Source organism: Equus przewalskii, chromosome 17, assembly GCF_037783145.1.
Source record: "Equus przewalskii isolate Varuska chromosome 17, EquPr2, whole genome shotgun sequence".
Lineage (NCBI taxonomy): Eukaryota > Metazoa > Chordata > Mammalia > Perissodactyla > Equidae > Equus > Equus przewalskii.
The window spans coordinates 841,495-855,592 of NC_091847.1; the positions used below are offsets into that span (position 1 = coordinate 841,495).

The 14,098-nt window shown below is 43.4% G+C and overlaps 1 protein-coding gene across 16 annotated transcripts in view; it reads right to left on the reverse strand.

Annotated features, from left to right (window-relative positions):
- FAM168B (family with sequence similarity 168 member B) overlaps window positions 1–14,098 on the reverse strand; it is a 39,106-nt gene that overhangs the window by 24,620 nt on the left and 388 nt on the right. For 4 of the 16 annotated variants that reach the window (XM_070580944.1, XM_070580955.1, XM_070580956.1 and 1 more), the window contains exon 2: window positions 6,654–6,734. In XM_070580944.1, the coding sequence (XP_070437045.1) occupies window positions 6,654–6,723 (70 nt within the window). In that variant the 5' untranslated portion in view covers window positions 6,724–6,734. Of the gene's footprint in view, window positions 1–755; window positions 830–2,686; window positions 2,730–6,653; window positions 6,735–8,736; window positions 8,991–13,514; window positions 14,045–14,098 lie in introns of those variants that run through there. The other 12 variants (XM_070580949.1, XM_070580945.1, XM_070580939.1 and 9 more) reach the window with 11 other exon arrangements.

Consider the following 14,098-nt stretch of genomic DNA (forward strand, 5'->3'; position numbering starts at 1 on the left):
ACAAAACACTAAAAATTCTCTGGAAGGGAAATTGGCAGTATCTTAAAAATTACATTCTCATTTACTCCCACCCAGCAATCCCACCTCAAGGAATCCACCCTAGAGACAATTTCCACAAACACAATCAACACAAGCTGCAGTATTATTGGAACAGCAAAATACTACATATCCATCCAAAGAACCAACTGAATAAATTTGGAAACCCCACAAGACGGAGAGTTACGCAGCAGTATCACGTAAAATATAAAAAAGAACAAGGCAAATCTTTGTGAACTGAAATGGAATGATTCCTAGAATACATTAAGTTGACAAAGCAAAGTGACCATCACCAGCTGCACCTCTCTTCCAGAAAAGAACTGCTGGCCAGCGGTGAGGAGTATGTGAGCCGACAGCCTCCAGCAGCACGGCCTTCCAGGGCCACTTCTGCCTAATGAGGAGCTCCTCTAACTGCCAAGCCCTGCCCCAGAGCTCCCCAAGGAGCTGGGTGAGGCTTCAGCAAACGTCTGTCACAGGCCTGAGGCTCTCCCTACCCAAGTCTGTCTGCTTCCTCCCCACTAGGCCTTTCATAAGTGTTACCCTCCCCAAAAATGTCTGCATTCCTAATTCCATCTCAGTGCCCACTACCTTTTTATTTTTATATATTTTTATATATTTATAATTATTACTTATGTTACATATGTTAAGTCATTACATACACCTTAAAAAAAAACATGCTGTAAACATAAATAAACAGAATTTTTATTTGTCAATCCTACCTTAATAAAGCTGGGGGAAAAAAGATCAAGGAGCATGCCATCTGCCTAAGAAAAGCAGACATCCACTGGGCCACCTACAATTTTTAATACACTGTATTACACTCAATGAAAAAAACACTAAGCATGCCAAGAGACAGGACTATACAGCTGAAAAACAAAAGAAAAAGACAAACTGACAATAGAAACAGACCCAGAAGTGATTCAGAAACTGCAGTTGCAGTTGTCTTTAAAATAACTGCAAGTAGTATGCTGGAGAAAACAGAAGATGGAGTAGATGAAAAGACAACTCAATACATGGATTTTATAGCAAATTAAGAGTAGAATTGCAGGATTAGTGAAATGGAAGCAGATAGGTACAATATATCCATGTTAAAGCTCACAGAGAAAAAAATGAAAAATACAAAAAAGGACACAAGAGACATGAAACAGTGAAATGGTCTAATAATATACTTGTAAGAGGTCCTAGAAGAGAAGAGAGAAAGGAGTAGAAAAAAATATTTGAAGAGCTACTGCTATTGCTGGAAGAAACCAACCCACAGAATCAAGAAGTTCTGTGAGCACTAAGCAAGATAAATACAAAGAAAATTAAGTCAGGTCATATCATAGCAAAAATAAAGATATAGTAAAAGAAATGGGGGCAGGTGGTGGAGAGGGAACATACTAACTTCAAAGGAACAAAACTAATTCTGACAGAAACCAGAAGACAATAAAATTATACCTTTAATGTGCTGAGAGAAAGTAAGTGCCAACCTAAAATTGTGTCCTCAGTGGGGTAGGCAAAAAAACGGCCCCCAAAGATACCACATCAAACCCCTGGGACCTATAAATCTTATCTTATCTAGAAAAAGGATCTTCCCAGATACAAATTCAGGATCTTAAGATAAGATCATCATGGATTACCCGGGTGGGCCCTGAATCCAATGACAAATGTCCACATAAGAAATGCACAGAAGAGGTGGTGATGATGTGACCACAGAAACAGAAGGTGGAGTGACGCGGCCCCACAGCCACCTGTGGAGAAATGCTGCCAGAAGCCACAGAGGCAACATGGCTTCTCCCCTCGAGCCTCCACGGGGAAGGTCCTGCCGACACCTTGATTTTGGACATCTGGCTTCCACAACTGTGAGAGAATAAACTGTGGTTTTTAAGCCACCAACTTTTGTGGTAATCTGTTACAGCAGCCACAGAAAACTAACATACTCAGCAAAAATACACTCCAAAAATGAAAGCAAAATAAAGACATTTTCACAAACCCAAACAAAATTCACTGCTAGCAGATCTGCAGTTAAAAAAAAAGAAAACACTAAAGGGAGTTGTCCTGGTAAAAGGAAGATGATCCCCGACAGAAACATGCAAATAGAAAGCAATAAAGAACAATGAAAATAATCAATGTGTGAGGTAACGCAAACGCTGCTGAACGCACAAAATAAAAACAGCAATGTCTTTAAGGCATGGCAACAACATTCGAAAGGAGGAAGAGGATAAAAATGTTGTAATCTAGGGCCAGCCCGGTGATGCAGCGGCTAAGTGCCCACGTTGCACTTTGGCGGCCTGGGGTTCGCTGGTTTGGATCCTGGGTGCAGACATGGCACCGCTTGACAAGCCATGCTGTGGTAGGCGTCCCACGTACAAAGTAGAGGAAGATGGGCACGGACGTTAGCTCAGGGCCAGTCTTCCTCAGCAAAAAGAGGAGGATTGGCAGATGTTAGCTCAGGGCTAATCTTCCTCAACAACAAAAAAAATGCTGTAATCTTTAGAGTCATCACCAAATAGTAAAAGAATTCTTAAAAAGTTAACAGAAGGAAAAAGTGAATAAAAAGTATTTAATTAATCCAAAAGACAAGAAAAAGAAAGTGAACAAAAAACAGGTGCTATCAATTAGAAAGTAATACTAAGACAGTACATATAAACCCAAGTATATCAGTACTTACACTACTACCATTAACAGATGAAGTTGGTGGGAAGTTTTCTTTCTTTTCCTTTAAACGTCGATTTAAAAAGTTACAGACCATATGTTAAGCGAAATAAGCCAGCCAGAGAAAGACGAACTCTATATGACTCCACTCATAGGTGGAAGTTAGTATATTGACAAGGAGATCTGATGGGTGGTTACCAGGGAAAAGGGGGGTTGGGGGGAGGGCACAAAGGGGGAAGTGGTGTACCCACAACATGACTAACAAAAATGTACAACTGAAATCTCACAAGGTTGTAATCTATCATAACATTGATTAAAAAAAAAAAAAAAAGTTACAGACCAGCCCTCTCCATTTGCTGGTATAAAAGGACTTTCCTCTCTTGCACACCTTGCCAGTTTTGGTATTGAAGTTATGCTAGCCTCAAAATTCTGTACACACATTAATTCCCTGCAGTAAGCCCCCTTTCCTCCCACCCCAGTTCAAAACACCTAGAATGCTTACTAGTTCCTGCACTGAACCCTTGCTGATACAGAGGTGGGTTTTTACTTTGAGGAAGATTAACCCTGAGCTAACATCCACCACCAATCCTCCTCTTTCTGCTTGAGGAAGATTGTCACTGAGCTAACATCTGTGCCCGTCTTCCTCTATTTTATAGCCAAAGAGAATCTCGAGTGGATCCGGAGACAGGGAAATAGGCAGAACCCGATGGTGTCAGCATGGCCTGATGCCCCTGTGATAGAGCGTGGACTGTTGTGTGCCGACTCTGTGCAAGGCTGTGAGGATACCGTCTTGCCACAGCATGGCTTGATAAGCGGTGCCCAGGTCTACACCGAGGATCTGAACCAGCGAACCCAGGCTGCTGACACAGAGCACATGAACTTAACCGCTACATCACCAGGCTGGCCCTGATACAGAGTTTTATGAAAGGCAAAGAGACTAAAAATACCAAAACCAAGAAAAAAAACAAGACGTATAAAGAAATAGATGAGGGGCCAGGCCGGTGGCGCAGCGGTTAAGTTCGCACGTTCCATTTCTCGGCAGCCCAGGGTTTGCTGGTTCGGATCCTGGGTGCAGACATGGCACCCCCTGGCAAAAGCCATGCTGTAGTAGGCGACCCATACATAAAAGTAAAGGAAGATGGGTATGGATGTTAGCTCAGGGCCAGTCTTCCTCGGCAAAAAGAGGCCAATTGGCAGCAGTTAGCTCAGGGCTAATCTTCCTGGGAAAAAAAAGGAAAGAAATAGATGAAATAAGGAGAAATTACAAAAAACTATGCAAAATTTAAAATCGCTTTAGGGCCTGGCCCCGTGGCCTGGTGGTTAAGTTGGGTGCACACTCTGCTTTGGCAGCCCAGGTTTGCAGATTCAGACCCCAAGTGTGGACCTACATTACTCATCAGTCATGCTGTGGCAGCAACCAATGTATAAAGTAGAGAAAGACTGACATAGATGTTAGCTCAGAGCTAATCTTCCTCAAACAAAAGAAGAGGAAGACTGGCAAGAGATGTTAGCTCAGGGCTAATCTTTCTCAGCAAAAAAAAAAAAAAAAACTCACTTTAAAGTTACAGAGGTGCCGGCCCGGTGGCACAGAAGTTAAGTTCACACATTCCACTTCTCAGCGGCCCAGGGTTCGCCAGTTCAGATCCCGGGTGCAGACAGGGCACCGCTTGGCATGCCATGCTGTGGTAGGCGTCCCACATATAAAGTAGAGGAAGACGGGCATGGATGCTAGCTCAGGGCCAGACTTCCTCAGCAAAAAGAGGAGGACTGGCAGTAGTTAGCTCAGGGCTAATCTTCCTCATAAAAAATAAAATAAAGTTACAGAAATATTCTTTTAAAAGTACTTTAAGACCCAAAAAACCCTAAGGAAAGTGTTTTACTTCAATTCTCCTGACCATAGGTAAGCATACTACAGCCCACAGGACAAATCCAGCCCACTGTCCGTTTCTAGCTTGACTGAAGTACAGTCTACGGCTGCCTCTGTGCTGGAGAAGCAGAGGTGGGTAGTCAGGAAAGAGACAGTGTGACCCTCGAAGCCTAAAGCACACATGACCCTGGACCTTCACATCGCGCCTGCCAACCCCGCTTCTGACCAGCCAAAGAGCACGGACAACACAGACGTGCCTCAGTATCCTCCAGCCTTGCAGAGAGTCGACATACAACGGTCCACGCTCTATCACAGGGGCATCAGGCCATGCTGACACCATCGGGTTCTGCCTATTTCCCTGTCTCCCGATCCACTCGAGATTCTCCTCGGCTATTTAGGATTCTGTTTAAACCAGTGTTAATACTTTAAAGACAGTAGATCTTATCACTAAATTACCTTTTATCAATTCTGGGAAACTCTGTCACTCTTCTATTCTAGTCAGTCCTCCTGGAGCTCTTAATTCTCCTCAAATCTTCTCATTTTAACATCTCTATTTCTTAAGCAGTCTCCTATTTCCTCGTTCCCTATGGCGCATTCTGGTTGACTCTTTATCAGTGTTTTACTTGCAATTTAATTTGAATTTTGTTCACATGCCATTTCTCCCCATTTCTCTAAGTTCCAGTTGGTTCTTTTTGTCCCCTTCTTACGTTTTGATTCTTTCTTTTACATCTTCAATTATCCCAAATGTTTGTGTGATGTGGTTTCTAGCTAATGTTCTATTCCTGCAGTCTGTCATGACTGGTGACTGACTTGATGAATAACGTCATGTGTTTTATAATAATTTTGCATTGTTAACAGGCAGAACTTTGTGGGAAGCCCACGCAACCTGGATTGAGAGCATGTGCCTCCACAACAGTTCTGCATTGGCCACTGTCTGTGCTTTAGGGGGGTATGCAGGCTGGAGACTAATTTTTATGTTAAGTTTCTCAATTATGGACTGCCCTGGGAAGCACAAGTAATACAAAGTAGTGCCTCAAACATCCCTGAATGGTTACAAACCTTTAGGAAAGATTTCCCCCTTCCCAGAGCCCAAGCAGAGACAAACTTCCTTGGGGGCCAGTGAGAGGATTGTTGCAGTCTGCTACCTCTTCACCCGAAGTATCACCCTCTGGAGGAAACAGATTGATGAGGGGCCCCACTCCAACTCCCAGCCTCACAGGGGCCTAAGGCCTCACTTTCTGTCCCCATGCAGGTTGTTGAAACCTACGAATAGCAAATGCCCCCAGGACAAGCACGACATCAGCTCAATGGCCAAATGCGCAGGTTTTTACATCACTTTGACAGTTAGCTGGAGCTATTTCTCTTACTTTCTTGCAAGTTCAATTATACATTTTTAAAATGTTTTATTCAATTTTCTAGGGGTTTTTTAGCAACAGGGTTTTTAGGTTATCTGTTTCACCATATTATCAAAACGCACAATGAAATTGTAATATTACATATTACAAATAATTACTCCTTGTTCAAAGTCACCAGTTAGGACAGCCACTTGCTATTTTTGAGTAACCAGCTGCTATCCTCCTCGATTTTGCTTCACCCCATACCTCATGGCCCCCGTTTGACTAGCTGACTCCAATAAGCGTGGGGAATGTGGCTCAGGTCTAAATTAACAGCAGAATCCCCTCCCTGGCCCAGGGATGGAAGGTGAGTCCAATCAGAACAATCCCCAGGACTGGTTTGAAGAGACAAGAAGAAGCCCCATGGGGCTTTCTTCCAGAGCAGAGGTAAAGAGCCTCAGAGTCAAGGGACTGCTGGGAGGGGCTGAACACTACAGAGAGACCATAATGGGACAAGTGTGACCTGTGACCAACACTGAGGAAGTGAAGCTGAGCCCGAGACGAGAGAAACTAGGTCCTAGCCCCAGCCGCTGGAGCCACCACATCAAGCTCTGCCCAAGGCCAGTCCCAGGTCTTGATTTTTCAGTTCCATAAGCCAATACACTTCCTTCCTTGTCTAACCCACTCTGGGCCAGGTGTGTCAAGTGAAAGCAGTCTTACTGACATGGAAATTTAACAAGTGTTCACAGTTCAAGAATGAAAATAAAATTTCACTTGCTTACCTGGATAACCAATTCCTTTGGCATTTGCATAGGGAACCCCAGAAGAACCAGGGCTATAAACAGGATTCATGATTTCAAGAACTAAAAAGGAAAAGAAAGGGATTTAGCAAGCACTTTTGTTCTCATGTTTTTCTCCAGCATCAGTCTCAAAAGAGCAGGGAGCAAGAGTCCTTTCTCTCATCTATTATAAAACAAGGCATTTCAAACTGCTGCCAACCATCCGTGAACAGAGAAGGAATGCCGAAAGTCCTAACGGGCGCCCACCAGGACTTTGTAAACTTCCCTTTACGATTCTCTTCAGTCCACCAGAAGCTAAGGAAAAAGTGTTCTCGGCTGGCCCAGTGGCGCAGCTGTTAAGTTCACACGTTCTGCTTCGGCAGCTCCAGGTTCACCGGTTTGGATCTGGGGTACAGACATGGCGCCACTTGGCAAGCCATGCTGTGGCAGGCATCCCACATATAAAGTAGAGGAAGATGGGCACAGATGTTAGCTCAGGGCCAGTCTTCCTCAGCAAAAAAGAGAAGGATTGGCGGCAGATGTTAGCTCAGGGCTAATCTTCCTCAAAAAAAAAGAAAAAGTGTTCTTTACATCCCTGCATAAAACAGTGAAAACAAATCTGTAAATAATCTAAATAAATGTCCCTGTAATAGGGGAAAATAGTTAAGTAAAGCAGATCTATCCAGAGCAGGAAATATCATGCAGGTGCTTTTTAATCAGTGTTTAAAAACCGAAGATTAACATAATAATAAGGGAAAAGAAGGTACAACACTGCACTGCAGTATGACTCCAGATTTGCACCTGCACGTGCAGGCCAGTGCACCTCCAGCACAAATGGAAGAGAGGCTGGGAGGAAATAAAATATCAACAGTGCGTGTCTCCAGATGGGGTGATTTTAGTGTTCTTTTTCCACTTTTTTCTGTTTCTTAAACAACTTCTGTTAAATATGTATTTTCTAAAAAAGACAAATTAGGTACAGCCCAGCAACTCTATTAACCCATCCGATGTTCTATCATTCATAATCTTTTTTTCCTGAAAAGTTCAAGAACTCGCACAGCTATAACCATGTTTACCCCTTCCCCAATAGAAATAAGATTCTCATTAGTACCTCCAGCAAACTCCTCTGAATTTTATCATCCAAAGTATTCTTCACTAACCCTCATCTAGTAAGTCACTCACTGGTTTATGTGAATAATAGTAAGAATTAAGACAATCTTAAATTTAAAAATAAAAACACAGGGCTGGCACCGTGGCATAGTGGTCAAGTTCACGCACTCCACTTTGGCGGCCTGGAGTTCAGGGGTTCAGAACCCAGGCACAGACCTACACACCACTCATCAGCCATGCTGTTGTGGCATCCCACATACAAAACAGAGGAAGACTGATACAGATGTCAGCTCAGGGACAATTTTCCTCAAGCAAAACAAAGAGGAAGATTGGCAACAGATGTTAGCTCTGGGCCAATCTTTCTCATCAAAAACAAAAAACAAAAAAAAATTTTTAAATTAAAGTAAAAACAGCATAAAGGGGGCAACAGGTATATGGGAACTCTGTACTTTCCACTAAATTTTGCCATGAACCTAAAACTGCTCTAAAAAATAAAGTTTATTTAAAAAATAAAAATACATAAAATATACATATGTTTACTTGTTCAGTGTCTGCCTTCCCCACTACAACCCCAACTAGAATGTAACCCCATGCAGGCAGGGATCAGGGACTTGGTTCTATCGACTGCAGTACCCCAAGCACCAATAACAATGTCTGGCGGAAAACAGGTGCAACCACCTGTTAACTTTTAAAAACCACGTGCACCTCAAGACACTCTAGGTATCAAATTCCATCACTAAAACAAAAATACAAAAAGGAACCACTTCAAATTTTCAGCTCATGTGACTCATTTAGAATATTCATAACCAAGCAGTTCAGTAGACAAAAAAGTACACTCAGTCACATTCTCAGACTTTGTAACAAGTTCTAGTCTAAATCAGGAATAAACTGGGGACATTCATCATTGGGACATTCATTATCTGAAGAATTGTCTTAATTTTTTTAAACTTCTAAACCAAAAGGCAGATGCCAAATTTACCATGACATCCACAACCACAGCTAAGACAGAGGTCCAGATCAGCGCTGTCCAACAGCACTTTCTGCAGCGATGAAGCTCTTCTCCATGTGGGCCGTCCGATAAGCACCCATCAGCTAAAAGTAACGACTGAACACAGGAGGAAGGCAGCTTGTGCAGGATCTGATTTTTCAGTTTTATTTAACTTCAATTTAAATTTAAACAGTCACATGCAACTAGGGGCTACCACACTGGACACTGCAAGTCTACAGAACAGACTAGAGAGAGAAAACAAGGACAGGAAGACATAGCAAGAAATCAGGAGACTCAATCGTGTATTTTACCCCACACTTTAAGAATAAACAAATTGGCAACTGCCAATCCCTATTATTCTGCACTTTCAACCCATTCTTGGAGGAACTACAACATAAACATTGTGGAGGCCCTCAAATATTTCATCAACTTGTCTAGTTCAACTATCATCTCTCAAGAAGTAAATACTTCCTAAAACTGTATTTCTCTATTCTGTGCCAGAATCTAATTTTATTTTCTTAACTGAATTCAAGATAAGCAAAGCACTATGCAAAGGTAAGAGAAAAAACAAAAAAAAGCTCTCACAGTCCCTGTTCTGAGTTTACAATCTAGAAAAGTGATGTCCAACAGAACTTTCAGTGAAGATGGAAATGTATGTCTGCTCTGACCACATACAGTAGCTACTAATAGCTATGAACACTTGAAATGTGGCTAGCACAACTAAGGAACTACATTTCAGTTTAATTTGAATCAAACAGTCACATGTAGGGGCCGGCCCGGTGGTGCACTGGTTAAGTTCACACATTCCGCTTCTCGTCAGCCCGGGGTTCGCCAGTTTGGATCCCGGGTGTGGACATGGCACCGCTTGGAAAGCCATGCTGTGGTAGGCGTCCCACATATAAAGTAGAGGAAGATGGGCACGGGTTCCTCTGCAAAAAGGAGGAGGACTGGCAGTAGTTAGCTCAGGGCTAATCTTCCTCAAAAAAAAAAAATTAGAATTAAAAAAAATTTAAAAAAAAACAGTCACATGTAGGTGATAGCTATTGTACTGCACAAACAGGCCTATAAGAAAAAAAGACATGGGGGCCGGTCCTGTGGCCGAGTTTTAAGTTCGCGTGCTCTGCTTCACCAGCCCAGGGTTCTGCCGGTTCGGATCCTGGGTGCAGACATGGCACAGCTCGTCAGGCCATGTTGACGCAGCGTCCCACGTGCCATAACTAGAAGGACCCACAACTAAAATATACAACTATGTACTGGCAGGATTTGGGGAAGAAAAAAAAAGACATGAATAATGGTGATAGAGGGCAAAGAGTGTGACGAGCCACCTAACAGTAGAATAAAGCGTTCTGAAGGTTGAATGAGGAAAGCAAAAATTCATTGTAGGAGGGGAGGAATGGTTAGGAAAAACTTGATTACAGAGGGGTGTTTCCAATAAGCTCTAAGCAGCAGGTAGGATCACAAAAGTGATAGAAATGAGAAAATGCTTTAGGAATATCAGGCAATTGGGCTTGTCTGGAGCTTAAGCGACAGGTAGGGAATCTGCAAAGATGTTATGGAGACGTAGGTTAAGTTAGAACCATCATAGGGAGACCCTTAAATGTGGGGCTGAGCTGGAGATGTCATCTGGTAGGCAATGAAGCTCATGAACAGCACAGCAGGTAAACACAAGAGTTATGATATGACCCGCTAATTCCACTCCTAGGTCTACACCCAAGAAAGATGAAAACATACATCCACACAAAAACTTGCACATGAATGTTTATAACAGCCACAATTATAAACAATCCAAATGAAGCACTGAACACAAGGCTCTCTTTCCATAATGACCTGGCTTACAGTCTAAACCAGTAATACAATTCTACTCTGCATTTGTCACTAAAAAATTCATAGAACTGCATTTGAATTCTAAATACCAGAAGTTCCAAACTACTCGGAAGTTACATTTCTTGAAAGTACTTTTACTTCCCCAGAGGCTAATAACAATAAATATTTTCTAAAGTGATTAAAAAGTCTTAATGAATTAAAAATTATAGGTAAGAAAATATGATAATAGGATTGGTGAAAGAAAATGCTTCAGTTCCCTCTCCAATTGGACAAAAGGCTTAAAATGGTAATACAAAGACAAGGTGTGTGAACAAATGTCAAACAGCTCCTTACATTACTTGTTCAAAAAATGAGAGATTCCCCCAAGATTCTGAGCCTCAAGGGCAGGGAAAATAGCTCACGCAGCCCCGTCTCCCTGCATCTCACAAACGCTTAGCACAAAGGTAGGTTGTAAATATCTTCTCAATGTTCTTCAATAAAAGAACTACTATACAATAGAATACAGGACATTCCATAGCAATAAATATGAAGCTGAGACATTTATTTAAAATCTAATCAGAAATGTTGAAACACACCTGTTTATTGATCAGTGATTATGAAAGCTGAACCCAGTGACCAATCTTAATATCACTAACCGTCAAACTAAACGTTATATGCATCCTCACACGATGGAATTACTCTGCCTCATCTAAGGTGTACTGCTGCAAAAATAGAAAAATCTGAATCTAATGGAGCGCATCCATTGAACTTCTAGTTTATAGGAAAAGACAGGAGTTGGAGGAATATGCTGAACATCACCATGAAACAAAGAGACAAACCCAAAAGGTGGAGCATTCTAGAGGACAAACGACCCAGTTTCTTCAGTAAGTCAACGGTCTGAAAAAAGGTGGAGGTGTGGGAAGGACAGAGGTACATTAAAACAGATGTAGACATAAAGGCCATAGGTAGTTTGTGTTTGGATCCTGATTTAGACTGAAAAAACTGTGAAAGGATATTTTAAGGATTTGGGGATACAAATGAATATGGGGTAGCTCTTAAATGACATTAAACAATTGTTAATTTTGCTAGGTGTGCTAACAGTATTTTGGTTACGTAAAGATATATCATTTTTTTAGAAATACAGATGAAAGCATATAAGGATAAAAATGACATTAAGTCTATAATTTAAAATATTTCTACAAAGACAGGAAACTACAGCAAAATGCTAATAATTATTACATCGAGATGTTGGGTAAATGGCTGTACACTGTATTGTTACACTTTTTAAATCTGCATAATGGAAAACGGAAGGAAAAAACCCACACTCCCTCAGGTTCTAGTGCCACTGGCCACCCAGAAACCAGGAATTTCCCAGTCTGCTATGGTGTGGGCCAAGGATCCCAATTCCAAGGCTGGATCCAGAGGGTATCACTTTTTTTTAGTTTTCCATTTGGAATGACTCAACTGTCAGAATTCCTATGGGTGGTTTGACACTTGCAACAGAATAGACAAATCTCAGATTTACCTATAAAAAAAAGAATGTCAGCAAAATTCTTCAATTTAAAAACCCAATAATAATCAGAGGGAAAGTGTATTTAAGACCCATTACTGTATTAGTTTCTCTAGTTTCAAAACATACCATGACCTAAACAAAGTTCCCACACAAAACAGTAATTATAAAATTTTAAAGGCCTTGTATACTAGTATTTCACGTAAACAAAACTAATTTCAAGAAGCTTAAATCCTCTCTCTCTGAGACATCAATATAGATACAAGTGCCCGTTACTATAATCAACACTGGAAATGATCAGTAACCTCTGATCAAGAAGAGCACGCAACAGCAGAAAGTTCTCAACTCCCCCAAAGTCTACCTTCCCTACCAAGGCTTGCAATCCATTGGGAGAAATTCATGTATTGCTGCGCAGAACAACTGGGGAGACTTCAAAGATACAGAGAGTGGAACACAAACATGACAAAATTAACTATTACTCTGTTACACTGGTGTATAGCTGTTTTAAAACTGTTCTCAACTAATCCAGGAAAAAAGAGGTTTATATAACGGAAGTCTGGCAGACAAAAATTTCTCTTTAAACTACAAAACCAATAAAAAGTTAAAACAGTATTTTTCAGGGGCTGGCCCAGTGGCATAGTGGCTGAGTTCATGCACTCCACTTCAGTGGCCCTGGGACTGCGGGTGCTGGGCCTGGCCTACAGACCGCGCATCAAGCCATGCTGTGGCAGCATCCCACATACAAAGTAGAGGACAGGCACAGACGTTAGCTCAGGGATGACCCGCCTCAAGCAGACAGAGAAGATTGGTAACAGACGTCAGCTCAGAGCCAGTCTTCCTCACCAAAATAATATACATATATATTTTTTAAATGTACTTAAAAAAAAATTTTCAGTTCTAATCTTCTGCATCTGTGACATTACAATACTCATTTTCCTGATATTTGAAAACGCAAATAACTTTGGCAGTAGAATTCTGTCTATCTAACCTTAAAATGGGAATGGTTTGAAAGGCAGTTGCAGAGCAGAACTGAAAATCCTGGCAACTATTTCAGGCCTGATAAGCGGGCAGGAGAGCAGGGACAGCAGCAGACGGGGCTCCCCGCTTCCTCCCGGGCTGCAGGCGCCCGCCCTACACGCGCTCCGACGTCCTCCGGAGGCCAGGAGGCAGGCCGACGGCGCTGCAGCGGCGGCCGCGGCCCAGGAGCAGCCAGAGCGAGCCCGCGGCGACCCTCCCAGACCCGGGCCTCCACTCAGGCAGACGGGCCGGGCACAGGCCGCACGGGCGAACACCCGCGCCAGAGCGAGCCGAGCGCAAACCCGCTTCACAACGCCTGAGACAGACAGCCAGCCCTCACGACGCGCACCACAGCGGCTTCAACACCGAGGAAAAACAGCCTTAAACTGCTCAATTCTTGGCTGTCAAGGCTAAAGTAATCCACTACCTGTTTACTTACCAAAGTTTAAATGTGGCCCTATTATTGCCTTAAAAAACCCTTTCACCTAAAGTTTTCCATGTGATATCTGACAAAATAATCTCAAATTACACAGAGATGACTTGAGAGTTTGAGGAGTGGGAACCAGACAAACTTTGTCATTTTACGAGTTTCCTCGCACGCTAACATACTCCAAGCTACTTCTCCGCCCGACCTCAACGCAGCACGAACCCTACAACCCACAGCAAGCGGACGCGCGCCACAAGAGCAACGCGGCGCGCGCGCCCCAGCCGCCCGCCGCTCGCTCCGACGCCCGCGCGGGCCCGAGGGCCCTCTCGGAAACAGCCCGGCTGAGGCGCCCGAGCGCCACCGGCTCGGCCGGGCGGGCGGCGCGCACGTGCGGCAGGCACGGCGCCTCGCGCACGCGCTCACGGGCGTCCACAGCCGGGCGGTAGCACCGCACCCCGCCGCTCCCCTCGCACAGTTCCCCACGGGGTCGCTCGGGCTCGCACGGGCCCGGCCTCGGCGCCGCCCCGGCCGCACAAAGCGCTGCACTTCCGGCCGGGCCGCCGGGCCGCGCGCCGAGCCCGAGGGCACCCGCCCGC